General features: G+C 36.3%; 1 protein-coding gene across 3 annotated transcripts in view; it reads left to right on the top strand.

Moving 5' to 3' along the window:
* The window catches only part of LOC129264302 (cell surface glycoprotein 1-like), a 38,679-nt gene extending 16,530 nt beyond the window's left edge, over positions 1-22,149 (top strand). For 2 of the 3 annotated variants that reach the window (XM_054902153.2, XM_064102940.1), the window contains exons 3-10: positions 3,385-3,462; positions 6,221-6,703; positions 6,979-7,173; positions 9,052-9,411; positions 9,601-9,817; positions 10,257-10,389; positions 14,519-14,615; positions 18,529-22,149. In XM_054902153.2, coding sequence (XP_054758128.2) covers positions 3,385-3,462; positions 6,221-6,703; positions 6,979-7,173; positions 9,052-9,411; positions 9,601-9,817; positions 10,257-10,389; positions 14,519-14,615; positions 18,529-18,579 — 1,614 coding nt within the window. In that variant the 3' untranslated portion in view covers positions 18,580-22,149. Of the gene's footprint in view, positions 1-3,384; positions 3,463-6,220; positions 6,704-6,978; positions 7,174-9,051; positions 9,412-9,600; positions 9,818-10,256; positions 10,390-14,518; positions 14,616-15,282; positions 15,377-18,528 lie in introns of all 3 variants that reach the window. The other variant, XM_054902154.2, reaches the window with a different exon arrangement.
* Positions 22,150-26,799: the final 4,650 nt, after the last annotated feature.

Below are 26,799 nucleotides of genomic sequence, written 5' to 3'. Positions count from 1 at the left end.
AGACCATAGGGTCTGTGCAAGTGATTTATCAAATTATGAAGATTATAAACATGAAAGCATGTGTATATTCATTTAAACTGCTTTTTAGGTGTTATGTTCAGGGATAAATCAAACCTTATAATGCTGCACATTTGAGGAAACGTATGTATGTCACATAATTCAAGAATACCCTGTCATAACTCTATTAATTTCACATCTGACTTTAAATGAAATTTTCAGGTTTATGTCTCTTTGATTCTCTTTAGATTTATTTCAAATCAACATGTTGGGGATGGACTAGGCCTTTAAGCAACATCCTTTGACCTACGGGTGATGTAGTTGCCAAAATAAATGTGCACTTTCTGTGTCACACTGGATTTGTTTCTTGCGACAAACATGAACGACCAAGTCATTGCTCAATGTGCCTGGAGATATGTCATCATGCCTAGTTGTTTTTCTCTGACATTACTCGGCATGTCAAATCCTCTCAAACCTGAAAGGCTGCGTTTCATCTCGGCTGCCAGTTTGGAGAGGAAAGTTTCACTTTAACACGGCAGCTGGTAGAATGATCTGTCCTGGCCGTTTGCCACATCCTTGTCCTAATCAGATGAACTTTTACTACACCAGATATCAATCCAATCCAACGCTCGCTCGAGACAAACCCAGCTTTTGTCTGACGCACATGCGTGGTTTGTGTTGTTGCCGCTGCCGCCATGCCCTTGCCGCGTCTGGCAACCCCTTTCTCCTGCACAGAAGGTGCAGAGATAACATCTCTCGCACTGTAACAAGGGAAAAACAGGCTATCAGTCTTGAGTACCAACCCCCTTTATGGTTTCCTTATATGGAGAAAGGAGCTTGGGAGTTGTAAACCTATAATTTGCTTTCTTCTGCTCTAGACAAGGCCACTACCATTGATAGATGGACTTTGTGAACAGCAATGGCAGGACAACCGCAGACCCCATTGGATGTCTGATTATGCATGAATGTTACAAATTAGATAAAACAGTTAATGTGGTCAGAGCACAGTTTGCGACTTACAACACAATGAGCCTATTCACTTTCAAAATTGATTTTCCAGATTTCTTTGTTCTGCATAAAGTTGAATACAAATTAAATCAAGTTGTCTGCATTTATTTTGTTATTAGGCTTTTTGATGTGTAGTAGTATGCAAAGCATCTGTTTAGTGTCAAAGGTGGCTCTATTGATTATAATATTGAATTTTGTGATTGTAGTTGACTGCCAGAAGAATGGAAATGTTTTTTATGAAGATCATGATTTTTATTTTCTTTTAGACCTCAACATACATTCAATTTAACAGAAAAGTTTTCGATATGTTAAAAAAAATCAGCTTCGGATATTTTTTTAAGGCCTATCGATCTCAAATGATGAAATATCTTTTAAAGAGGAATTACAAATTATCAATGATGCAACAACAACATAAAAACATTAAAAACACAACAAAATAACTCATTGATATTACCAGATGTTCTATAGGGCCTACATTATGCAGGTCTCCTTTAAACATGTTATTAAAGGTAAATGCTAGTTTTGGTAACGATATCAAAATGAGTTCGTACAGAATCCATTGAAATGACCACCAAAGTGTCTGTTTGTATAAATAAAACGCATGTGCCAAAGGATTCTGGAAGAAATTGTGTAATTGCTGAGAAATCAGCAAATAAGCACAGGATTCGGGTAGAGCGTCGGGCCCGACGCTCAAAGCAATAATTATACACTGTCCCACGTGCGCTTATCTGTGTTGGGGAAGTTCAGTCTGAACATTTTTCAGCGTAGATTGCAAGATTTCACAAAGTTCAGTTTATGTAACTGTACCAGATCTAGATCCTCGATGATATACTGACAATCAAGCCTGGTTTTACAGACTTTCTCATGAAATCAGTGTTTACTGCAACTACTGGAATTTCTCTTTAACTCAAGAGCAATATTGCTTCATATTTGAATGTATGAAGTGCCTGTTGATAATGTATGCCATTTGCGGCACCTTTTTGTGGAATGTTACCTGGATTCAGAGGTTTAGTTTTCATCTGTGGTAATTCAAAGTTTTTATGGTTAACCTCAGGAATTACGATTGTTATCAGTTTTTGTGGCAGCATTCAATTCAACCCTATCACTAAAAAAACATAAATTTGTGTGAAGAATTGTCATGAACCACCCCCCTCCTTTCCTCCACAAAGATCTTTGACAGTCGTGTTCCGAGATCAGATGTTACATTTTATATAACACTAATGAAATATTGAAAAAGAAGGCAAAGTCAAGGAGGAGGAGGAATGGAAGGATGAAGGAGGATAAGAATAAAAAAGAAAGAGAGAGTGGGAACAGGGCAAAAACTGTAAACCATATGATCACAAGTGCCTATCAGTCTGGATACTCAATATCAGAATGTTTGATTTGTTGTGAAATCATTGAATTTGAAGGCTTCATAGGTTACGAGTAGCATGTGGTCCTGGTAATGTGATGTTCTCCATGAAATATGTGGACAACTCAGCTGACACACACACACACACCTCTTTGAAACATCAGATTCAAACATGGTCATAACTGGGTTGTGCTAATTACTGTTTTCCCAGGAGATTCCGATTAGTTTTCAAGCTTTCATTCAATCTCTCTTTACAATTAAGACTAAGGAAAAAATCCTCTTCAGTCCATAATTATTATGTAATATGCACCACTGGTTTATAAGTCCGCAAATCATGCAGTGACTTCATCATTTTATCTGTTCTGGTTAGCTGTACTGTGAATACATGACACAGGCTTGAGGTTTTCACCTCGCGAGTTAGAGATTTTTTGTTTCATTTTACATTATGTTTAAGTCAATGTGGTTTTAGTGGTCTAAACCAATGTGATCTTTTCTCTATAGATAGATCTCTATCATTACTTGGAATGTATAAGACTATCCTGTTTTCTGTAAGCATCCGGTGTATTTCATAATTTGTGTCGACCCTTCTTACCTTGGAAATAAAGTTAAAGGAATGGAGAGGGAGAATATTCTGCAAAGTTCTTATGAAATAACTGGTAACGTTTTCACTGTACATTGTACAAGCATTTGCAGGTGTAAAAATTCATGCCAATATTTTGATTAATTTAATTACTGGTACATAATTTGAGATATTGACCTATGTATAAAATTCAAGTTGTGAATTCAGACAGCCAACATTTCTATCTTAGATAAAAACAATAAAAGTTCCATACATAAGATAATGGATAAAAATTGACTCTTTGATCTGATATGTACTAACTACTATGCAGGGAAAATTAATCAGATTTATGAGTGAAATGGTGAATGATACCATGCACATATGTCAGAATTACTTTTGATTGTATTGTCCATATTATGCAAGCTGTTTAATGGTTTATCAAGAGTTGTTTGTCTATTTAATTGTCTAGGAACCAGCTCAAGTGAAGCCAGCAGAAGAAACTACTACCAAAGAGGAAACTCCGGCTGCAGAGCCTCAGCCAGCAGCCGTAAGTATTCAGCAAAAAAAATAATCGCTCGAAAAATTATGAACTGGAAGCGTTACACAAGAAACAATTAAACATTGTAGAATATGCATGTGCATCAACCCTTTCCTCCCCAACCCCCCCCATAAGCATTTCTTCAAAATTGGTTCCATATATTTTCTGATTAGAACTTCGGTGATATTTATGATGGTAAATCTCAGATAACAGGTACTATTCTATGAAGCAAAAAATATTTGAAACTTCAGAATTGAAATCAATTCACATTGCATCATTATTTACTGAAGGACTTTCATTGTAAGCAGAATAAAAGAAATCTTTGTAATATGACAGCCCTTCGAAGGACTTGGCAGCTTAAAAGAGCATTCTTGTGGTAAAAAAAACACACCAAAGCCATTTTACTTGAAATTCAAACCGTTAGTAGTCAACATAAGAAAGGTATTGATCTTCTTACAGTAGCTACCAGTTTGGTTATAACACAATCAAATAATTTTTTTTTTAAGTCACCATGGAAACTTCCAGCAGAAGTATGAAATTTGTGACGTGAGGGAAATATATAATGCATGAGAAAACATAATGTATACAGTGAGAAATATCTGCACTACTGACTCCTCCATGCTTCATTTATGAAATTGAGAGGTGAAGAAATGTTATGATATTCTGGACTTTTAACTACTATCTAATGATTTGCAATTAGCGAATCGATTACTGTGTCAAACTGAACCCAATAGAATGTCAGGCAGATATTGACAAGCTTTTAGTAGCTTTGATATTTACAGCTAAGAAATATTGTTGTGCCAATGGAAGGCACCCATAACACCACACTTTTGTGCATCGCATGCACGCATATTAAAGGGCATTGTCTAGGGCATTTCTGCACCGATGGGGTGCGCAATATTTAGCCAAGGGCATTCGTGCACTGACATGATATGTGATAGGTTTTTTGTCTCACCTGCATAGCAGAGTGAGACTATAGGCGTCGCTTCCCGACGGCGGTGGTGGCGGCGGCGTCAACACCAAATCTTAACCGAAGGTTAAGTTTTTTAAATGACAGCATAACTTAGAAAGTATATGGATCTAGTTCATGAAACTTGGCCATAAGGTTAATCAAGTATTACTGAACATCCTGCCTGAGTTTCAGGTCACATGACCAAGGTCAAAGGTCATTTAGGGTCAATGAACTTAGACCATGTACATCAAAATCTTAACCTAAGGTTAAGTTTTTGAAATGTCATCATAACTTAGAAAAATATATGGACCTAGTTCATGAAACTTAGACATAAAGTTAATCAAGTATTACTGAACATCCTGCTTGAGTTTCACGTCACATGACCAAGGTCAAAGGTCATTTAGGGTAAATGAACTTTGGCCAAATTGGGGGTATCTGTTGAATTACCATCATAACTTTGAAAGTTTATGGATCTGATTCATGAAACTTAGACATAAAGTTAATCAAGTATTACTGAACATCCTGCTTGAGTTTCAGGTCACATGACCAAAGTCAAAGGTCATTTAAGGTCATTGAACTTTGGCCATTTTAGAGGTAATTATTAGATTGCTGTCATAACTTTCAAAGTTTATAGATACAGTGTATAAAATGTGGATATAGGGGTAATCAAGTATCACTGACAATTTTTAGGTCACATGATCAAGGTCAAATGTCAATGAACGTAGTATTGTATCATATGAATGGTGTTTTTGTGAATAATTATTTTATAGTAGTTTTCAAAGTCAGCACTGCTGCTGTATTGAATCGTGTGATGCAGGTGAGACCGCCAGAGGCATTCCTCTTCTTTTAATTATAATTTTAATTGATATAATTTTAACAAGAATGAGAATGAAGAAAAGGTACCAGTGAAAATGGTAATGGTAATAATAATCAGTAACATTTACATGTATAGTGGTCCTTGATACAAAACACTGCGTTCTTATCGGCACACATTATTCAAGGAATTGATCCTGCCTGGCATCAATCAACTCACCTGGGTTGAGGATAGCAAAATATACAGTCCGACCTCTCTTATCCTGCCTCCCCTTATCCGGATCTCTCTATTATCTGGACGCACTCTTGCCTAGATTTTTTTTTTCAATTCAATCTAGTACGTGAGGAAATGAGATTTTAATCTAAACTCAATCCTATACGCAAACTCACTTTGATTACATATATTTTCCAATATAGTCTACATACAACAACATTATTTTTCATGAAAATATCCCACCCAAATCACAGAAAGAACTTAGGCAGGATAATTTTCAGTAAATCAGGGCGCAGCGCAAACATTTCATCACATTCTCTTTTAGTTTCCCAAGAAAAACAGCTCATGTCTCGCTAGCTAACACTAGGCCTCAATATGGACAGCGCTATCTATCATGTTTGAACCTACAGTCAGTATAACAATGGCTGACATTGCGAAGCTGCAATACCCGCCGCGATGATCTAATTGTAAAACTTTGTTTCATCGAGTCATTCTCTTTCTTTCGAGGTATGCTCGATGTATACCTCAACCATTTTAGCAGGTACACATGTAAATTATCCAACAGTTTTTGCCAATCGATCAATTTCATTTCCATGAAAATACCGCCTTTACTTTGCACTGACACTGCAGTGAATACTGTCTGTACGCGCGTCCACTACAATAGATAATGTGTAGCTACTGCCGTTGGGGAGCTGAGGCAGCAGCTGCGTGTATTTAATACAAGATTGAATGATTTTGGGGTCATTTTCTTATTAACATTTTTTTTTGTTACCTGTATTTTTTTAAAGGTTGAAGAAAAATCATCAGAACCTGCATCAGAGGAGCCTAAAGCAGAATCAGCAGCATCACCAGAACCAGTATCAACGGAACCAGCAGCTGCTGAAGCTGTACCAACCGAACCATCGGAACCATCATCAGTACCATCAACTCAACCAGATGAGCCTGCTCCTGTATCAGCAGAACCTGAACCCGTCAAAGAACAAGCGCCTTCAGAACCATCCCAACCAGAGCAGGTACCGTCAGAACCTGAACCAACACCTGCTGCACCTGTTGTAGCTGCTGCTCCTGCAGAGCCCTCACCTGCACCCCCTGCACCAGTTGAAAGTGCACCCGAGGAACCGTCCCAACCAGAACCTGAACCAGCAGCATCAGAAGCCACTCCAGAGCCTGCACCAGAAACAACACCAGAACCAGTAACACCAGTAGTAGAACCTTCCCAAGAACCCACTCCAGAACCCACACCTGCACCTGCACAAACAGATTCAGTGGAGGTATACTGATGATGCAAAGTTATCCACATGTTTTTCTCCTTTTTATCAAGTCAAAGTTAACTCACTCCTTTAGATGTATTATTGGGCATGGTCTTTTTCTTTTGTCACACAAAATTTTCAATGCACTGCACTTTGGACAGAATTCTCTCTGGCATTTTTGTTTAGTATTCAAATTGCACACCTCAACTGATATTTATAATATAAACTATATTTTAAACATAGCTAAAGCTGCTTCATTTGAATCCCAACTATTTGTTCTTCTTTTCCAATATTAGGAACCAAAAGCAGAAGAGCCTTCAGAACCAACAGAAGTTACAACTCCTTCAGAGACACCGGTTGAGACACCATCGGAAGCACCGATGGAAGCTCCATCAGAAGCACCTGTCGTAACACCATCAGAAGCACCAGTAGAAACACCTTCAGCTCCAGTGGAAACACCTGCTCAGGCACCAGTAGAGACGCCTTCAGAGGTAGGGAAGATGCACTATCCTCTGAAAATGTAAATTGTGAACAGATATCTCTTGGACAAATTCCCAGTTTCCTCCCACACAGCTATAAAACATTGTTATTTTCCAAGAATAATCTTAAGCTACTAGGAAGATAATCAGCTTAAAGGGCATGCATCAATTGATAGTTATGAGGGTAATTTTCCCAGTGCAGTGTCTTTCAGTGGTGAGCAGTATGTTGCCCAAGAAGTGTTTGCTTCAGTATTACTGTAACATAGGGGTCAACCAGCTCCCGGGGTTCTTGGTCTCCAATCCCTTGGGGTGTGGGGGTTCGGGGGGATAGCCATCTAAGCAGTACTGTTACGGTAGATTTCTGAATTTTTTTTTTGTTGGGGGGGGGGGGGAATGGATGAGGGTAGGAGGTAATTGAGGTTTATGTTTCTATTTCGATAGAATTATGTTGCAATCCTTTTAGACCTTGCAATGTTTCAGTATAATCCATTTATACTCCTTCCCTCAAAGCATCGTTGAGCACTATTTGCACACCCATACCTAAATGTAAAGTGTATATTGGACGAGGAATAAAGACCATCTTCCCTAATGTGCGTTTCCTTCCTGTCTTAAGTCTTCTATCTGGAATACTTGCACCTAGCATAGCTAGTTAGCCTTTATTTATCTGACACAAAGCAGATTGCAGGTAGAAACCATTGAAATCATTTACAAATATAAACATATATTGCTACTTTTACAAAGAGTGGCAATATTTGAGATGAAAAAATCTACTAATCTGGTATTGACCCTCTTTAAGCTTGGCATAGACAAAAGGGATATTAGTAAACCCCCCTTTCCTGCGTTCTGTGCCAAATAGCCTAGTTTAGTCAAGGTTCAATAATATATGGGTCATAAAGGAGAACTAATCATCTTGGGTTTGAACAGCCGTTCATTTGTAACAGGTCTCCAAGACTTTGAAACTATACCCAAAGTGACACAAGTTATTTATAAATGGTGACTGGACCTGACTGGACCTTTTGTTCCTTTGTATTATTTACACCCCTTGCGTTTTCATTGGCATACTTAGCTTGTATTATATCTGCTTTAAGTCTCTCCACCAAATGTGAAATTAACATAAACTTTTGAAATAGAGGAATGTGGAAAGTGAAGATGATAGATTAAAAAGAGTGAAAGGAAATATAAAAGTGTATTCAATAGTCTAGCCACAGTGTATTGTATTAACAAGTTTCATAACAGGACTGACCTAGTTTTAGATTACAAACTACTGTAAACTGAAACCTTTTTGATGCAATCTTCTATCATGCTTGTGTTATTTAGCATATATTCATTAAACTTGGTATTTATGAAACTGATACTTATATGGAATAGAGTCAATTTCTATGTTGACTTGAATTCAATTCATGATTTGTTACAGTCCTTTTGTCTATATGTACTGTGATTGAAAAATAAGATATGAATTTGTAATGTGATGTGTTTGAGCTACACAGAAGCTATTAAAGACTCATGAATTTTATGGCATCATATCAGTGAATGACATGATTGGTATGAAATAGTAATAATTGACTCTTCTGTGGTAAATGAGAGGAGAAATACATGTAGATTTAGTGTGGTGCAAAATGATTTCCTTGCAACGATCTGATGTCAGGAAATGAAAATACAGTAGAAAGTAGCTAATCAAGTACAATAGCATGTTGAAGAGAGGGACTGACTTAGAAAGTATTGAATAATGTCGGATTGTTATGCTCGATGTTTTATTGCCATTAGTAGGAGTCTTAGTAGTGTTAGTAGAAGTAGTAGTGGCAGTGATAACCATTGTTTCAACATGTAATATTGAAAAGATTAAGGTTATTATTGAATTATTCATATAATTAATGTGATATTTTACTACAGACACCGGTAGAAGTACCAGCTGAAACACCTGCAGAAACGCCAGCCGAAACACCAGCAGAAATACCAGCAGAAACACCGGCAGAAACACCGGCAGAAACACCTGCTCAAACTCCGGCAGAAACACCAGCTGAAACACCAGCAGAAGCACCAGTAGAAACACCCGTAGAAGCACCATCAGAAACACCTGCAGACACACCAGCTGACACACCAGCTGAAGCACCAGCTGAAACACCAGCAGAAACACCAGCAGAAACAGCAGCAGAAACACCAGTTGAAACACCGGCAGAAACACCTGCTCAAACACCGGCAGAAGCACCAGCTGAAACACCAGCAGAAACACTGACAGAAACACCGGTTGAGGTTTGTTTCCGATATTGAGCTCTCTTTCATAATGTTTGACATGTAATCTATAATTGCCAAGACTTCTCTGCCTGAGAATGAATTCCTATGGTATTCCCAGATATTGATCATTTCCTTTGCTGTGGATAGCAAATGAATCTCTCACCATTTTTCTTATGTTGAATATATCTATTATTCTATTCATAACAGCCTGCTGCAGAACCCGAGCCAGCCAAACCCGAGACTGCTGCAGAACCCGAGCCAGCAGCGACCTCCGAGAACACCGCACCAGAGGTGAACGGAGATGCCGCCCCTGAGGCCGATCAGCCAGCTGAGACACCAGCTCCAGAGGAACCATCCAAGGAGACCGCAGCGGTAGAAGCCAAAGAGGCCGATGACAGTCCTGTATCAGAATCAGCAATTACAAGTAAGACAGGGACATCAACCAAAGGCCAAGTCAAAGATTTTGGGATCAGTAGATCAACACGTTTCCTGGTCTTAAACTACATTCAGGATCTCTTGCAGCTAATGATATATATAATCATAATAGCAAACCTTTAGGTCAGACAGGAATCACCTGAGATTTGTAAGCTATTCAGTCGTAGTGTCTGGAGATTTATGAGATATTGGTTTTTCAGGCAAACTTAATGATACACTAATAATTATGGCAGTTTTTAGGGATTTTTTTTTTGGGGGGAGCCTAAATCTCACAGGGGAGCATTTCATGAAACAATCATACGCTACTGAAACCTTTGCATCCGATTGGCTCAGAGCAAATTTTTGGTAAGTATCACTGACGAGGTGTTTCATGAAGCACTCTTAACTGGTTCCTAATAATTTCACTACTCCTCTTTTTGACCATCTAGATGGACCATCGGGAGACCAACCCACAGAGGAGAAGAAGACGTCTGTTGAATTCCGCTGGGAGGAGGGTGGACAGGATGTCTTTGTCACCGGTAGCTTCAATGACTGGAAAGAAAGAGTGCAACTAACGCAAGTGTGAGTATTTTTCACCATTAACTCGTTCTTATCAGGGTTCTTGTGTAAAGAGCAATATATCTATCAAGACCTAGAGCCAGGATTCCCATGCTAGGGATTTTAGGAAGAGTAGATGCATCATTGTTCCCAATAATTGAGGTACCCTTTCATAAGTCTCTGCCTCGACTTTTAGCAGGAATTCCGCAATAAAGGCACTATGCATCTTTTCATAGTGGCTTTCCTGCATTCCATATTGTTTGTGTAAGATGAAGTTTGAGATTTCGTAATGAAAGGCCGCTTGCGGGATTCCCATGCAAAGAAGGGGCTCTGACTTTTGACAAGTACCTAATATGTTTTTCACACTGCACTTTTTCCTTAACCCAGGGAAATTGGTGTGTGGAGGGGTCTTAGCCCCACCAATTTTCCGGGGTTGAGCTTAGCCCACTTCGTTTTCACACTACGTTTTAGCAAAGTGGGCTAGCACGGTAAATAGTATGGTACTATCTGGCCTTGCAAAAAAGCAGGGTTAGCCGGCTTATTTTTGGTGCTAGCACCACAATTGCGGTGCGAAGAGATGCAGTGTGAAACAAAAATGGACTAAGGAAAAGTGAGGCGAAGCATTAGCCAATCACAGAAGTCGAAATTGCACATTAATCACACTCTGTATGGTAAAATCATCAATATTCATGAGCTGTGCGATAGTCGGGAGTTAAGGTGCTAACCCCGGCTAAGCAAATAGTATGGGGTTAAGAAAGACAGTGCGAAACAAAGAAAAAAGGATAGTTTGGGGTTACGGATAGACCGGGGTTAAGGAAATGCAGTGTGAAAAGCATATTACTGACTAATATATCAATTCCAAACATGAGAACATTTATCAGTAGCTGTTGTGTAAGATAGTTACTGTCAAGGATATCAGTATGATTAATATGACGTGTATCTTTAAATAAGAATAGATGATTTCTCAAAATTATTGGTCACATTTCCTTCGATGCATGCTGATACCTCTTGATTAGAAATAGTTGCTTCATTCCCCTCATTACATATTGAGACTGACATTAATCTTCATAACTAGTTCTTAGAAAGTATGCCCCTTAGACCATGACCATGGACATTGCCCATTTGAAAAATAACCCGTTTTCCCTGACAATTAATATTATTATTATTTTTTTTTACCCCAACCTGTACCCTGTTGCATAAAAAATATGATTATTGTAACTTTGTCTTCCATTGGTATCTTCCATGGAATAAGCCTGTTCACGGTTGTAAACTGTGCACGAGCAGAAAAAGGTCATTTGAGATAAACCATGAAGGTGGCGTTCAAATTCACTGGCATAGGCATTTGTGATTTTATGATTATTCATGTATTCCTTTCAAAATATTCATTTTATCACATCCAAGCTGAAGAGTAATAAATAGAGCCTTCATAATCACTGGTATTTGACAGTAGCCTAAACAATAGTCAAATGTGCCAAAGGCAGACAATAAAACAGATTTCCAAAGTTTATCCCTGATGTACTATTCTAGTCACCTGGTCTATACAATGCCTTTTGTTCTTATAATTTGAATACTCTACTGGTAAAGCTTACACAACATCTACATTTGAAAATGATAGTGCTTATCCTAATGAAAAATCACAAAGGTCATTTGAGAAAAGTTGATCATGAGCTAACCGTGAACGGGCTTATTCTTGAATTTGATTGGCTGATGAGCATTGTTACCATAGTAGTTACTACTGGATGACCAATTTACTGTAATAGTAACTTTTATGCAATGGGATCTAGGACAATTCCCCAAGTTGCTCTTTTCCTATGAACAACCCCTATATTTGCCAAAATGCAAAGGTTGGCTACACCCATTGCACAACTTCATCTGCAAGAATTTGGACAAATATGAAATAATTGTTGCAGATTTGAAATTGCGTTGAATAGTAGTCCCTCTGCACACTCTACAAACTGTCACTTTTTAACCAAATTATCATTGCATTTGATATGAACAGTCAAATGTAGAAAATTCTATTGTCCAAATTTCTGAATAATCAGCCAGCCTCTTCTTGTAGTTAAAAAAAAGCGTAATCAGTATTGGTGATGCCATAGCACTGAACTAACCTTTTACTACAAATTAAAGGCTTGTAATTAATCTTCTTTTTTTTTTAATTGAAGTTGATATCTACATTTATTCATGAGATTTAAAACAAATATCACTTGATGTTCATAGCAAATACAGTCAGGCCATAGGTCCCTTTGGTAATGAGCAAATTGGCCAGATTCATCCAAATCATCTTGTGGCTGAATCCTCCATGCAAAATCTCATGAATCATGAGATTTCTTTCTCTAAGAACTTAACCACTTTATCCTATGGTCAAATTAAATATTATTGCACCATTTGATAGAGTAAATGTCAGACCTGAAGAGATGCCTCAAAAATTGAGTTTCTTCTGTTTTCTTTTGCAAATTGTGCAAAATTTACTATTTTGAGCCTCAAACATATTTAAATCATCACAAAGCTGAAAATATGTACTTTCTTACACTGCCACTCTTATATGTGTCACCTTTTGATCGGGTCAAGATTACACTTTTCTCACCAAGGTAAAAGACAAGATTTCTAAAATTTCTGAGTTGCATGCATGAAATCCAGAGTTCTGATTGGCTGGATAAGGTTTCAGAACAACTGGCGAGGTTAATTTGAAGAGATTTCCACATGGGGAGTGTGACCTTGGAAGGGCCCCAGTATGGAAACAGTTTGAATTTGGCTGGGTGTGTAGTCTCTTTGACCAATCAGAGTGCACAGTGTTCTTATTTTCAAGCTGATAAATTTACTTGGCCTATGAAAAGTGTGATCTCAACCCAATTAAACCAATTCTTCTCTTGAAACCTATACCATTAACATATTCAGCTTTATTATGATCTAAAAATAATTTTGGCTCAAACAAATATGAATATGACCTTTTGTAAGGTGAAAAAAAAAAAAAATTAGCATGTTTTAGATCAAAATTTTCAACAACATTGCAAAATTTCTAAATAAATTCAAACATATGACCCGAAAGAATGTTTCTTCTTCTTTTCAATGATACCAAAATAATGAATTCCATAAATATTTAGAGCAGCAATGAACAAATTAAAAGAGGTGTTTTGGTCAGCATTAAGCTCATTAAATATGCAAGACCACTCTAATCATGAATATCAATCTGATGAAAGAAGCTACTTTTTATCAGGGCCAGCTTACTGACTGAATACCTATATGTGACATGTTCAATATTGGAGTCACAGATTGTGAAGTCAGAATGGCTTGAAATACATGGAGGTGTACTGCATGCTGCATGCCTTTTTCATTTACCTCCTTAAACTTGTTTATTTGGAATAAGATGTATTTGTGTCTCATTTGTTATTTGTTTTGTATTTTGTCTTTCCTCACATTCATTTTCTGTCTAACCTCTAATTGCTTCTTTCAATTTTCATTTTTGATCAAACCTTTAATTTATTTTTTTTTTCATTTCAATTTTCATTAGAAAAAATTATTTCCCCATTCTATCCATTATAATTCACAATCTTATTATTTTTTTTTCATATTTGAAAATACTGCATGCTGTGGTTTGATTGGATTTAATTTTTTGCTCAATTTTATTGAATACAAATATTTGCACTTTTTTACAAACCTTTATTGCAAATGATAAAATGGCAAAATCTCTTTCAATCAAATGAATTCATGTCTGTGCAAACACCAAACAAACAAACGACACCCTCCCCCTTGCAATTTCTTTGTATACAATGTCATTCATTGTTGGTCACGTCATGCATGGTTTTGAATTCATTCATTTTTTGAATGATTTTTCCTTTGAAATATATCAATCCTCTCTCACACATACCTCATCTACCAACCAAAATAATATGCGCACTTCCAATCCACGTGTTGCATTCATACTAAATTGGAAATGAAAAATGTGAACTGATTAAACTTTTTATATAACTAATACATATCCCCTCTGCCTCACTATTAACCTGTATGATAACTCCTACTACTATTTCATACCCTTTTACTACTACTACTACTACTACCACTACTAACTTCTTCATACCCTCCTGCTATTCTCCCTACCACTACTTCCACCACCACTACTACCACCCCTACTCCATACCCTATTTTAATGAGGTAGTGAGGAAGGCACGTTTGCACAAACGCTGTCCCTTGGCCCCGGGGAATGGACATACAAGTTTATCGTAGACGGCGAGTGGAAGACGAGTATGAAACAGGTAACAAGATGCAACAGTTTGTATGTTTGTGTATTTAATGAAGGCTTGCCTGGAGGGGAGTTTGGTACATCGCTTCATGCTCATCTGTGTTTCGTTGGATGATTATCCTCGGAATCCCCGTAGACATTGATAAAGGGACCACCGGCCTTGATCCGTATTTGGTGATGCTTGAAATGGGACAATCACACCAACGAGGCCGACTCCAGACCGGCCAAAGCTTTTGCATTATTTTCAATGGCATATTATAAGTCGGTCTGGAGTTAGTTTTGCTGGTGCGTGCGAGTGGGGCATAATAATGGTAATGAAATTCCTCTTGAAGAATATCAATTCAGGAATGAGCATGGAATGATGGTATCAAACTTTGTGATGAGAAGAACGGATGATGTTTCCTGCATAGGAGGGGACAGGAAGGAGGACTTTGAATTTTAAATAAAAGCTATTTGTTTCCTTTGGTAAAATTTAAATCAGAATTTGCAAGGATCATCTCTTTTGATTAATCCAGTAAATCTATGCAAATGATATAATCAGCAAAGTATCCTCCTCGACCTTGGTATGCACTATGCAGGCAGCATTATTACATTCTCTCATCCCCTCCCCCAGCCTTGCCTCAAGTTTTTTTTATGAATATCTTATAACCCCATTCATTCCACTACATACACACTTACAGTGATGGCTGCTTCAGTGTTAAAATGGACCTCCTTGCAGGAGACTACAGCTACAAGTTTGTAGTCGATGGTGAAGACAAGGTAGACTCCAAGCAGGTGAGAAGCATGGCAGATGCCTGCCAGAAGGGGGCGCTGTTCACATTTTGATGTGCTGTTCCTTACCTGTTCATTCTGGCAAGAGTTGTTTATTGCTGTGGTGTGTTGGTCAAGTATTGTTCCTTGTGACCAAATCCAGTTCTTGAGCTGTTAAAACCCTTTTTCTCAAAACTTAAGAAAAGGGAAGACAGCTCAAAAAAAGCTATATCTTAGAGTTGAAGCATAGGTGTAATCGTCTATTAGCTTGTAAGAGTTCCTGACAGGAATTGGTAGACTTACGTTCTCAGAAAGCGGGGGGAGGGGGGGGGGGTTGCTGCCATTACCATGATTCTAAAATGCAACTTTTCCTGGGCTGTCCTCAAAACTTTTTGACAGCAAACCAACGATATTGGTTTTCTGGCTATCCTGCAGTTCAGGTCAAACATTTAGAGTGTTTCATGAAAAGTTTTATGACTAATTTGCTTTTTGCCAATCAGATATGCAAGGATTTTTATAAACAATATTCCGTGAAATTCCTTTTTTTTCATGAAATACTCCATATGTTTTTAAGAATCTGCAAGAATCTTCAGCAGTAAAGGATGCAGGTGTTTCCAAAGTAGACAAAGAAGAAGGGCAATTTTATAAAGTATCTGATATGAGACCTTCGTAGCAGGATTGGCCTTCATTTTGTGCTGACTCATCGAAATATTAAAATTATCTAAATGGGATTGAACATACTACAAAAAAGATAGTTATTTCATGGAATTATTCAGAAGAATGTATTTTATATGTTGAATTTAGGCCTATCAGGTAGTATCAGCATCAATTGTTTTTTTTTTAATATTTGTATGGAATCATTTGCTGTATTGCTTACGTAATTTTACTCAATATGCTTAAATTAATTTCAAAGTGTTTTCTTTTTCAAAATTACATTGATAATGTCAAGCTCTTGTTTTCTCACCTATTTCCTTTTAATTTTTTTTTTTTACTTAATTTTGCAATTTCATCTTGGTTCCTCTAGATTCACAAAAGAGCATAAACAATGAGAAAGGCATGTTAAGTTTAATTTCCGCATTAACAGAACAAAATAATGAATAGAGTGGAAAGTGACCCCAAATTGTAAGACATTGATTGGCTATCATCAAATTTTGAGCTCTGTCTGTATTAAAGACACAGATGATAACCAGGGTTACAATAGTCTTTTGATATAAAAATTATCAGAGGAGTTATACCTCTGTGTGTTTTGATATGTGCATGAAAATGTAGATATATTTCTGGTTCATAGCTTTATATCGTCTTCAAACTGCAATCCGAGATTTTGATATTGTATTTTCTATATTTGATGTGCATGCATATTTTATCTCACAACATAATTTTAGAAATTACACGTTTATGAAATCATCTTTGTGTGATACAGACATGAACATTTAATGGTCAGCTAAATTATTGGCTTTCATTCTCTTTGTTTGCATTTTTATTTGGGTCCGTGATTGCAGTGGTGCTATACTTTGTTCATTTTCTATTTAGAAATTGTATACTTCAAAGATTTTTGTCTTGTGTTACGCTTTGAGTTTCAACATAGTGAGGAACGTTTTGTAACTTAAATGTACCAGAAGCGTGTTCTTGTTGTCTGCAGTGAAAATTGATTACATTTAAATCACAAAAAGAAAGAGAGGAAAAAAATCATGAAACATATAGATCTAGGAAAATTTGAGGAGTTATGATGCATTAGAAAACCATCAAATATAAATAGTTTGGATCTGGACACTATTTAATGAAGCTTGTCAGCTTTGACAAATTGTCCTATTCTGACAATCAGAACAGTCAGAAATCAAGGATTTCACTGATATTGTCAAAGTTTATAATACAGTTTGGGAAATAATTATTAGATAATAATGTACAAAATTCATAAAGTGCTTTATACAGAAGTTGCAAAGCACTATTAGCAAAGAAAAGAACAATAAAGAATATGAAAATGAAAATATCACAACAATTCTGTTTTCTGTTTCTGTTTGTGGTAACTACCGTAGGAACTCGGCAGGACAGCATTTTTTGCTGGTAAACGCCAAGCTGGTATATAACCAATTACCTTGGAAACATTTTACGTCTAGGTTAATCAGTCATAGTGGCTGACGTAATAGACGACAGATATCACTCTTGGGCCTTTTTATCAAAGTGGAGACAATGGCAGAGTTGGGATTCGAACTCACAACCTTGCGATTATGAGTCCAATGCTCTAACCACTGGACCACACGACCCGTTGGGCATACAAATATAGAGACAATCAGAAAATTAAAATACAGAGGGTCAATATTCGAATAAATTCAAATAATTTATTTGCCTACGAAGCTCTCATTCAGCAAGGTCTAATAATGATTTCCCAAGCTGTATAGTCAATGTTGGCGACTTTTATGAAATGTCCCCAAGAATTTAGAAATATTGAAATGCTATGTACCGAGTTACTGTTGCTGTACAATGCTGTCCATCGGGATGTAAACCTTTCATTATCTATCATGACCTTGGGCCTGTTTCATAAAGGACTTACAACTGTTGTAACTTTGCCATTATGGCAACTACCATGGTAACAGGGCTCAGCAGCCAATCATAATCAAGGTTACCATGGTAGTTACGATAATGGCAAAGTTACAACAGTTAAAAGTCCTTTATGAAACACCCTATGGCCCGTATTCTGAAGTCTTTTTTAAATTAGACCATGGTTTAACACTGTGCTAAAATTATGGGGAGCCAAAAGTTAAAAAATTCTGTTCATATTGTATATTTCTTATGTTTACTATTTTGTTTCCTTTTGCTTTCATAATGAAGAAAAATACTTCAGTTATCATTCCCGGACATTTATGAACAATTTGGGTGTCATATGAGTTAGTGTTCTGTTAGGGATTTGTGCTCCAATTGGCTCTCCATAGTTAAACCACAACTTTAAACAAGGGTTTGATTTAAACCCGAGTTCAGAGTACGGGCCTATATCATTAAGTTTAGCAATTGATTGCGTGGCTAATTTTTACAATTGATTATTCACAATTATCAATGTAATTGATCATAGAAATCAGCCCATGATTGATTACTAAGGTTTGTGTTATGTGGTCCTCTCTTCATATATCATGACCAGTTATAACTTTTTTTTCAATCTTTATTCCCATAATTTTCTCTTTCAGGCCACCGTAGAAGGCGAGCTCGGTCTGAACAACACCGTAACTGTGGCATGAATGCAACACCATCGGTCGTAGAGTTTATAACGTCTGTAAATTTCTTTGCTGATCAGCTGCATGGAATCCTACAGCCGCTTGGTCCTGTACTGTAACTAACGCTAGAATTTTATGTTTAAAGAATGTGGGAACCGATTCGCCATTCATTTGGAATGGAGAGAGAAAAAAAAAGTTGGATGCTATTTCCAGTCATTCCCTTGTATTTATGGCTGTGCAGTTAAATAAAACATTCATGAAATGATATGTGTTCATTTTGTAGATCAGAGGTTTCAAAAACATGCCTCCTCGAAGCCACTGCTACAGATACAGCATGAAAAAAAGAAGAAAATCATGTATTCTTTATATCTCTTTTTATATATCCATTGTAAATCCAAGTAATATTGATTAATCAATTGAATATTTGAAATGATTCCCAAATGTACAGTTATTTTGCAACAAATATAATGTAATATTATGTAAGGGTCATGACCTGTTGCTATTACTTCTATAGATATCTTGCTTTTATCCCAGTCTGGATAATAGTGATAGCATGAAGTTATGAAAAGCTAAAATCCTGTCATGGCTTGAAGAAAGAAAGAAGCTTTGATGATCAACTATGTCCAAAAAATGATGTGCATAATGATTACAAATGTTGTAAGATATCAGAATGGTAATGTTATGTGAGCCTTGTACTGCATGTGCATAAGATAAGAATCTTTGCTTTAACTGGCCAGTGAGATTGTATATGCTTAGCTTGTGTAATATCGAAGCATTGGATATTCCAATGTGATCTATAGCTTCAAAATTTTGAGCTGGAGAATTATTTATAAAGAACTCTTCAAAAACAATGTAAATTTGAGTTGGAGAGCTTCATACTTCATGGAGGTAGGTAGGGGTTATGTTTTGATGATGTCGATTGTTACCGAGTCTATGATTTTTGAAGACTGCCTTCTGGGTAATTTAGTCGAAATGCTGGTATTTCACATTAGCAAGCTGGGTATTATTATGATTTTATTGTTTATGTATGAGAAATGATTTTAGCCAGGAACAAATGGAACAAAAATGATGTATTTATGGTTTGAAGGTTTAACCCTCAATGTATCTCTGTTCACCTTAATTTGCATATACACATTTAAAGTGTTATATTTATAAATTGTTTTAATTGTACTGTTTGGTGTAATCATTTATTATGTATACATGCATTTTTTTTTTCTATTTAAATGATTATTTTTAGTAGCGTTTATGGTAGATGGTATTAGCTGGTATTGTATTTAGAGTAGGTGTAGTTCATTGAAAACAATTTGTAATTCAGTATTTTGACGACATTTGCAAAAGCACTGCAATTATTTCAAACAGTAAGAATCTGCATACATCCAAGTGCCTGTGTGATGTATTTTGTATTTGTTAATGCATTGTAACTTTGTAATGAAATGAATATCAACTCACATTCAGCATTAGTTCTTTAAGGATGTAAAAAATTGTCATCAAAGTGCAAAGTGTATTTTACATATTATTTCTGATGGCAGAATTGGTACAAAAAATATGCTTATGGAAACAAAATTCACGATTTAACAAAAGGATTTAACAAAAGACTTGTTTTAATAATCAAGTGATATTTCAAAACAAAGTCTGATTGTACTCTGCGGTTTTTACATTAAATGTGCAGGGAATTAGTGGACATTCAAATGTCTTTCTTTAAATGATCTAATGTTTATGACCATCATTGTGGGAGGTTTTAAATCTATTGCAGCAGAAAATCATAAAAGAAAAAGAGATATAAGTTGAAAAATAGTCTGATTATTATTTAATCACCTATTCAGACAGGAAATGTGGTTATGAATTATTTTGATCACCAAATGGTATTAGCAATAAACAACAAACCCAGGGTCGCCATTTTTTAGTTCCACGTGCCTTGATCTACACGGCAGCCAGAAGCCAAGAATCAGAACGTGCTGGTTTTTTTTGTATTGTGTTTTTGTATCATCCATGTTAATTTACATTACAAACCAAATCATCAACAATGTGTGCTATGTATAGTGCCTTGCCAAACAGCCAAAGCCTACATGGAAATGCCATTATACGTACAATTGATTTGATAGCAACTCAGAAATCATCATAAAATACTGTTTATATTTCGTGTTTAATGTAATATGCTATATCCGTACAATCAATTTGATTGCATCTCAGAAATCATCATAAAATACTGTTTAGGGTTGTTGATTTTTTAATATCGTCAGCTCAGCAGACATCAGATACAGTTTAGTTTTGTCTATTTTGATTCATAGATTCTTGCCTCTATTATTTTTCTTAGCCAAATTCGGACAACTCGTGATCACCATGTGCAAATATCTGATTTTCTTTTTATTGTTTGATACCGTGTAATGTACAATGTATTTGTATTATGTATTCCCCTCTATTAACCCCCCCCCCCCCACCTCCCCCTCCGCCCATCTACCTAATTCCATCCACATATCACTCTTTCTCTCTCTCTCTCTCTCTCTCTCTCTCTCTCTCTCTCTCTTTCTCTCCAATGTTCTGGATAAAAAAAACCAATGATTTATAACTTGGTTACTTCATGATATTGCAAATAGATTCTGAGAATCAGCTATGCGACATATCAAATGAATCATCAGACAATTGATTTGATTTGTTTATTTTTATTAGTATATGTTCAATCTTTCCTGCATCTATCAGTGGTGTGACTTTTGTATTAGTTTAAGCATTTCTTTTAATCTCTCTACAGAAAAATATATATGCAGAGAAGCAGGTAGAAATATCTACAGTCACAAGCAATCTACCACCATCCTAACACCTAAATTCAGGAAAAAATATATTGTCATTTTAATGGTTACCAGTAACTCTATGTTTTGTGTTAATTTTTTTTGCAAGAGAATGAGTTTCTTGTCTGAGAAATGGAAACGTGTAAGCTGGATGATATATATATGTTGTATTTGTACATGACCAGTCCATGCATGTATGTTTGGATTATTTTACTTTTCACGAGGACTGCTATCTACAAGGATTGCAATTTGTTACAATCGGTTCCAATTCTTGATATTCAAGTAAATGGAAAGGGGGTTGGTATGCATTGAGACATAAGAACCATCATATGAGTTTGTATGGATAGCAAACAGACTTTGCTTTCGATTATATTACTTCTTAAAAGATAGCTGACAATTTTCCTAGAAATCATATGATTTTTTCCTAGAAATTATGCAATTTTTGTGTGCTTTTCCAGTCAAATCCCAAACCTTCACTTCTGTTCCTTTGCTTCATGTAGACTTATGATTATAAGGTTAAGGTATCTTAGCAATAACAGTTAGTGCTATCATACCAGTATGTGTTGGTTGCTTTTGTCTGTAGCACGATGCACAGTGCATTTCTGTCTGTAAATTTGCAATAACACAGCAAATGAAAGTGTACTTGTAATGTTTACATGCCTTGGTCATTCTACATGCTTATATATTGAACAGTAAAACTTGCACAATCGAATGTAAAATATAATTGAAAATGATAAAAAAAAATACTGAATTGATTTTGAGCTAATGAAGTACCTTGTATGTATACCCACAATAAAATGTTATTCAATGAGTTATTGTTTTTGAACGGTCTTTTCATTTCTTGTGAATTGTTTCATTTCCACATGTTCGCACAATTGCAGAGATGCCAACTGTTCCTTTTTGCAGTATTTTACCCCCTTTTAATGAAAATACTGTAGCTTTCATGAAAAAACGAATTCTCAAAATCATATTATGCAGATGCCCTCGAGAGAAAGTTTAAAATACTCTGTTTGCACCCTTAATTATCCTTTTTTTTTATAATCCCTCAAAATACTGCATCATTTTGATAATGGGTTGACATCCCTGCAGTTGTAAGAATGTTTACTGAGTCAAACAAGTTCATTACTGTATTATTTATTTCAAATATTGTATTGAAATTGCTTATATTCATAACCTATTTAAACTCTTTCTGAATTTCAGTGTCTTGGACCCGTTTTAGAAAGAGTTTTGTTCAAACGCGCTTACAAAAATCAAGCTGAAATCCCTAATATCCGTTAATCATTGGTTAAAACTAAAGTTGTGTTTGATTATTAGAATTGCATTTGATCGCATCACTTTCTGCAATGGGTTCCTGGTAAGTGTTTTATAATGCTTGTTGTAAAGTTAGCCCCCCCCCCCGATTTATAACATGATACCTATGTGCCACACCAAAGTCGAAAATAGGGGGCTCAGGAACTAAATATTGGTCCTTAAAATGGGGGTCTCCGGAACGGCCCTTGATTGCTAAAAATGCATTGCTCTGAAACTGATCGCATCAAAAATGGGCGTCTCTGGAACACTAGAGACTCTCGTCGATCGAGTTCGCCGTCCTGACTGGCTGAGTAGTTCATGATGGGCGCACACTGGAACGAGAAACCACAAATTTGAGGGTCTCTGGAACGGGGAAAAATAGGAATTTCTATGTCTTTCTAAATTGGTGATGCTCTGGAATGGGAATTTAGGCTGAAAATGGGGGTCTCAACCACGGCACATACGTATCATACATTTATGCTAAGTAGCCCCCCCCCCCCCCTCCCGGGAGTTAGCCCAACTTTGCATGACTGAAAAATGTCTTGGGTGCTCATTCAGTTCCATTTAGGGATATATTATTTAGCACGAGAATGTGTCACCAGTCTATATGTAAAGTCAACATTGGTATGATACACCTACCTGACATTCCATAGATTATTCAAACTGATTCTGGTAGAGGTGTTTCATAAAGCTTGCACAAACGACTATACGGTTGACTGGTGACCCTTATGCTAAATGGTATTGCTATGTGATGATATTAGACATATCTCATATATTCATTAATATATACAGGAAGTATAACAGGAAACCATCTGTTTACCGACTCCAACTTTCTTCAGAAAGTATTACTCCTTCGAGCTAAACCTCTGACGCACACACATTTTATGGGGTTATTTATTCACTACATTCCTCCTCACCAACTGGCCCACTCCTATGCATACACTCCTCCCAATTCAGAGTAAAATTATGAAGTACAGTTATGGACAAACTCCCAACTACTCAAGGCTGAACCACAGCTGTCTGGCTGTAGAGAGTCTTGACCAGAAAAAAAGGGCATTTATGAACTCGGGTCAGTTTGGATAAGATAGATTGGAGATAAGATTTTAGAGCTACAGAAGATCATATCAGTTTGCAGAGTTTATTTACAGTCACCATTTGTCTTTATCAACTTATTCATCATCTTCAATTATATGAACTGTATATCCTGTACTGTTTCATCTCATTTATGCTGGTTGAAAGTAAAAGTGCAATAGATCCGACAGCTATACTCCTCTGTAGCTGACTTGGCAGCGAAGAACACATTCCAGTCATGCGTGAGATTCACTTTACAAAAAGCTTGAAGAAACGCCCACCTGAAACGTTAAACCCTATCTGGTAGACTTCATAAAAGTAAAACAGTTTGTGGTGATTCATTTCATTCCACTTTAAAATAAAAACATTTCATAAATTATACCAATAATAACGATAATGATGATGATGATAACAATAATGACCATAATATAAATAATAATAACAATAATGATAATAATGTAATAACAATATTGATGATAATATTCATTCTAGAAATAATAATGATTTTTAGATGATAATAATTGTAGATATATTTAGTTAATGAAACTTAAGATACTTTAAAATGGAGCTCACGTAAAAAATGTACATATCCCAAATAAAGAAGGAAAAAAAAAAAAATCGTATCGATCCATGGCCTTGGAAAAATTCCTTGGAGGCGCTGCGTGTATTATTCTCCATAGGCAGCACCCCCAGGTATTTTGGAAGATGTGTAGAAATTGAAAAATGTTACTAAAATGCCCTTCATTTTGCAGTGAACCCCCCCCCCCTCTTTTTTTTCTTTCATTTCAAATTTGTCGGGGATAATTTGACCTCCATTTCGTAGTGAAACCCTTTTTTTTTGCTTTTCAGATTTCTCGGGACCAATTTGACCTCCATATTTTGTGGTGAAAACCCTTTTCTTTTTATTATTATTTTTTTTTGCTTTTCAAATTTACATCAGCACCCCCACTAAAAAATCGTTCCCATAGCCCTGTATCAATTATTACCTTTGATAAATATGAATTTGAATTTATATAATTGTCTTGATTATTTTTCAGAGAGATAGAACCCGAGCTTATATAAAATATGGAATATTGTGTTATTATGGGGGCCTTAGACCCCATTCCACAGAGGGGAGTCCTTTGAAGGACCTTTCAAAGACCAAAAATTGGCAAAGTCTTACAATAGTCTCCAAGATCACTGAAATTTGTCATCCCTGTGAAATGGCTCAGAAAGACCCCTCAAAGAGCTCCAAAAAGTGATTGGTACTGGGCTTAGGCTTGTCTTCTAGATATTTTTCAATCAGAGATTTTTTTCTGCAACAAGGGATCTTTCAGAATTCATTCCATGGACTTTGCCTGGTCTTTGAATGATCTTTCAATAATCTCTTATGAGTCTTGCAGTGATCTCCGCAAAAATCTTGAGAGACTGTCGAAAGATCATGGAAATACGAATAAGAACTTTGAAAGTTCATCGAAAGACCGCTGAAAGACCACCAAAATACCCTTTTCTTGAAAGACCGCTGAAACACTGTTTTGAACCGTTTCACGAAGACCACTGAAAGATCGTAAAAAACCTCGGATATCTTTAAAAATTCACTGAAAGATCTTTGAAAGATTAAACAAATTTCATGGTCTTACTTCAGTCTTTCAGAGATCTTGCTCTCCGTGGAATGGGGCTTTCGATGGATACAATATGAGGTATGGTAAATACCGGGGTAAATAAGAGCTTAAATATTCAGGAATGTGCATGTAACTTGAAGGTAAACAGCGGTTTCCAGAAATATTAACTCATCGGGTAATATATTTGTGTTTAATAAAGGTTTACTAGTAAAGATGAATACGAAGAGCGGGTAGGCCTGATCAATCATGCAACTTTCTGTAGCTGCTTTATTTTCTTTGCTGTGAAGCTGCAAACGGCGACACGATAGCTTATATGAGATCATATAAGCAGGGCGGGTCTGGTACGAGGGGGTAGCCTTCCCCCCCACACACACCTTGAGCTCCCTAAAAAATATTTTTAAAAGGTGAGGATGTTACCTTTTTTTTACAAACTAAGATAGTTTCATATGGACTGAATAAATGGTACAAGCGTCAAGCGCGATTTTTTTTTAAATAAAATAACATGAAAAAGATGAATTTAGTACGTTTATTAAGGAATTCATGAAAAGGATAATGCGAGCGAGAAAGTGCATCAAATTTTTGATATTCTGACCTGAAAATTGAATATTTCAATCATTTTTTTCAAAATTGCAAACAATATCTGTACCTCACTAGATATACTGTCATAAATGGAAGAGTTAAAGGACAGTAAAAGAGAGGATACACGTGCAAACCATCTAAACTTCTGATAAGATCACTTTTTTTAATCATTCGATTCCCCCCAAACCAGTGATACAGAGAATAAGAATTGTATTTAGATTCGTTTTGTCATCAAGTTTATATAAAATGCAAATTTCCACCTCACAAAGAAGCAGTGTGTAACATATTATCATTGTATTGACTCACTCATTGGCATACAGGGGCGGATCCATCCTTCACCAATAGGGGGTGGGGCGAAATGTTTTTTTTTCAGTCATATTTTCCCCTATTGGCCGCTTGAAATTGTTTTTTTTTTTTGTAGAGGTAGTCTAAACAGTCACTTCTTAGCTATTTAAACAACATAGATATATACTAATCTCATAAGCCCTATTTGAATAGTGCAAGCGATTTTTTTTTTTTTTTTTTTTTTTTTGAAATTTCATGTATTTTGTCCTGAAAATTGAACATTCTTGGCAATGTTTGTGATCCTGAACAAAAGATGCGTACATAACTATATAGGCTAATTTCTGCGAGCGCGAAGCGCAAGCAGAAATTTTTCATATTGGCCTACGTTCTGGTCTGATCGAAAAGGGACCTGTTAAGGACTGTTTTCAGTTAGCCATGAATACGATACATATTTCAACAATCAAATAATGCTAGCGCAAAGCTCGAGCTAAAAATTTATGACATCCCGACCTAAAAAATGGACATTCTAAGCACTTCTTGCAATCAAGAACTATGCGAGCGCGAAGCGTGAGCGGGAAAAAGATGAGAGTTAGACCTAAAGGCGAGACATTATATACATGTTTTGTAAATCATGA

Source organism: Lytechinus pictus, chromosome 7 (assembly GCF_037042905.1).
Source record: "Lytechinus pictus isolate F3 Inbred chromosome 7, Lp3.0, whole genome shotgun sequence".
NCBI classification, from domain to species: Eukaryota; Metazoa; Echinodermata; class Echinoidea; order Temnopleuroida; family Toxopneustidae; genus Lytechinus; species Lytechinus pictus.
Note: the sequence above shows the minus strand (reverse complement) of the source record. Positions and strands in the feature narration are given on the sequence as shown.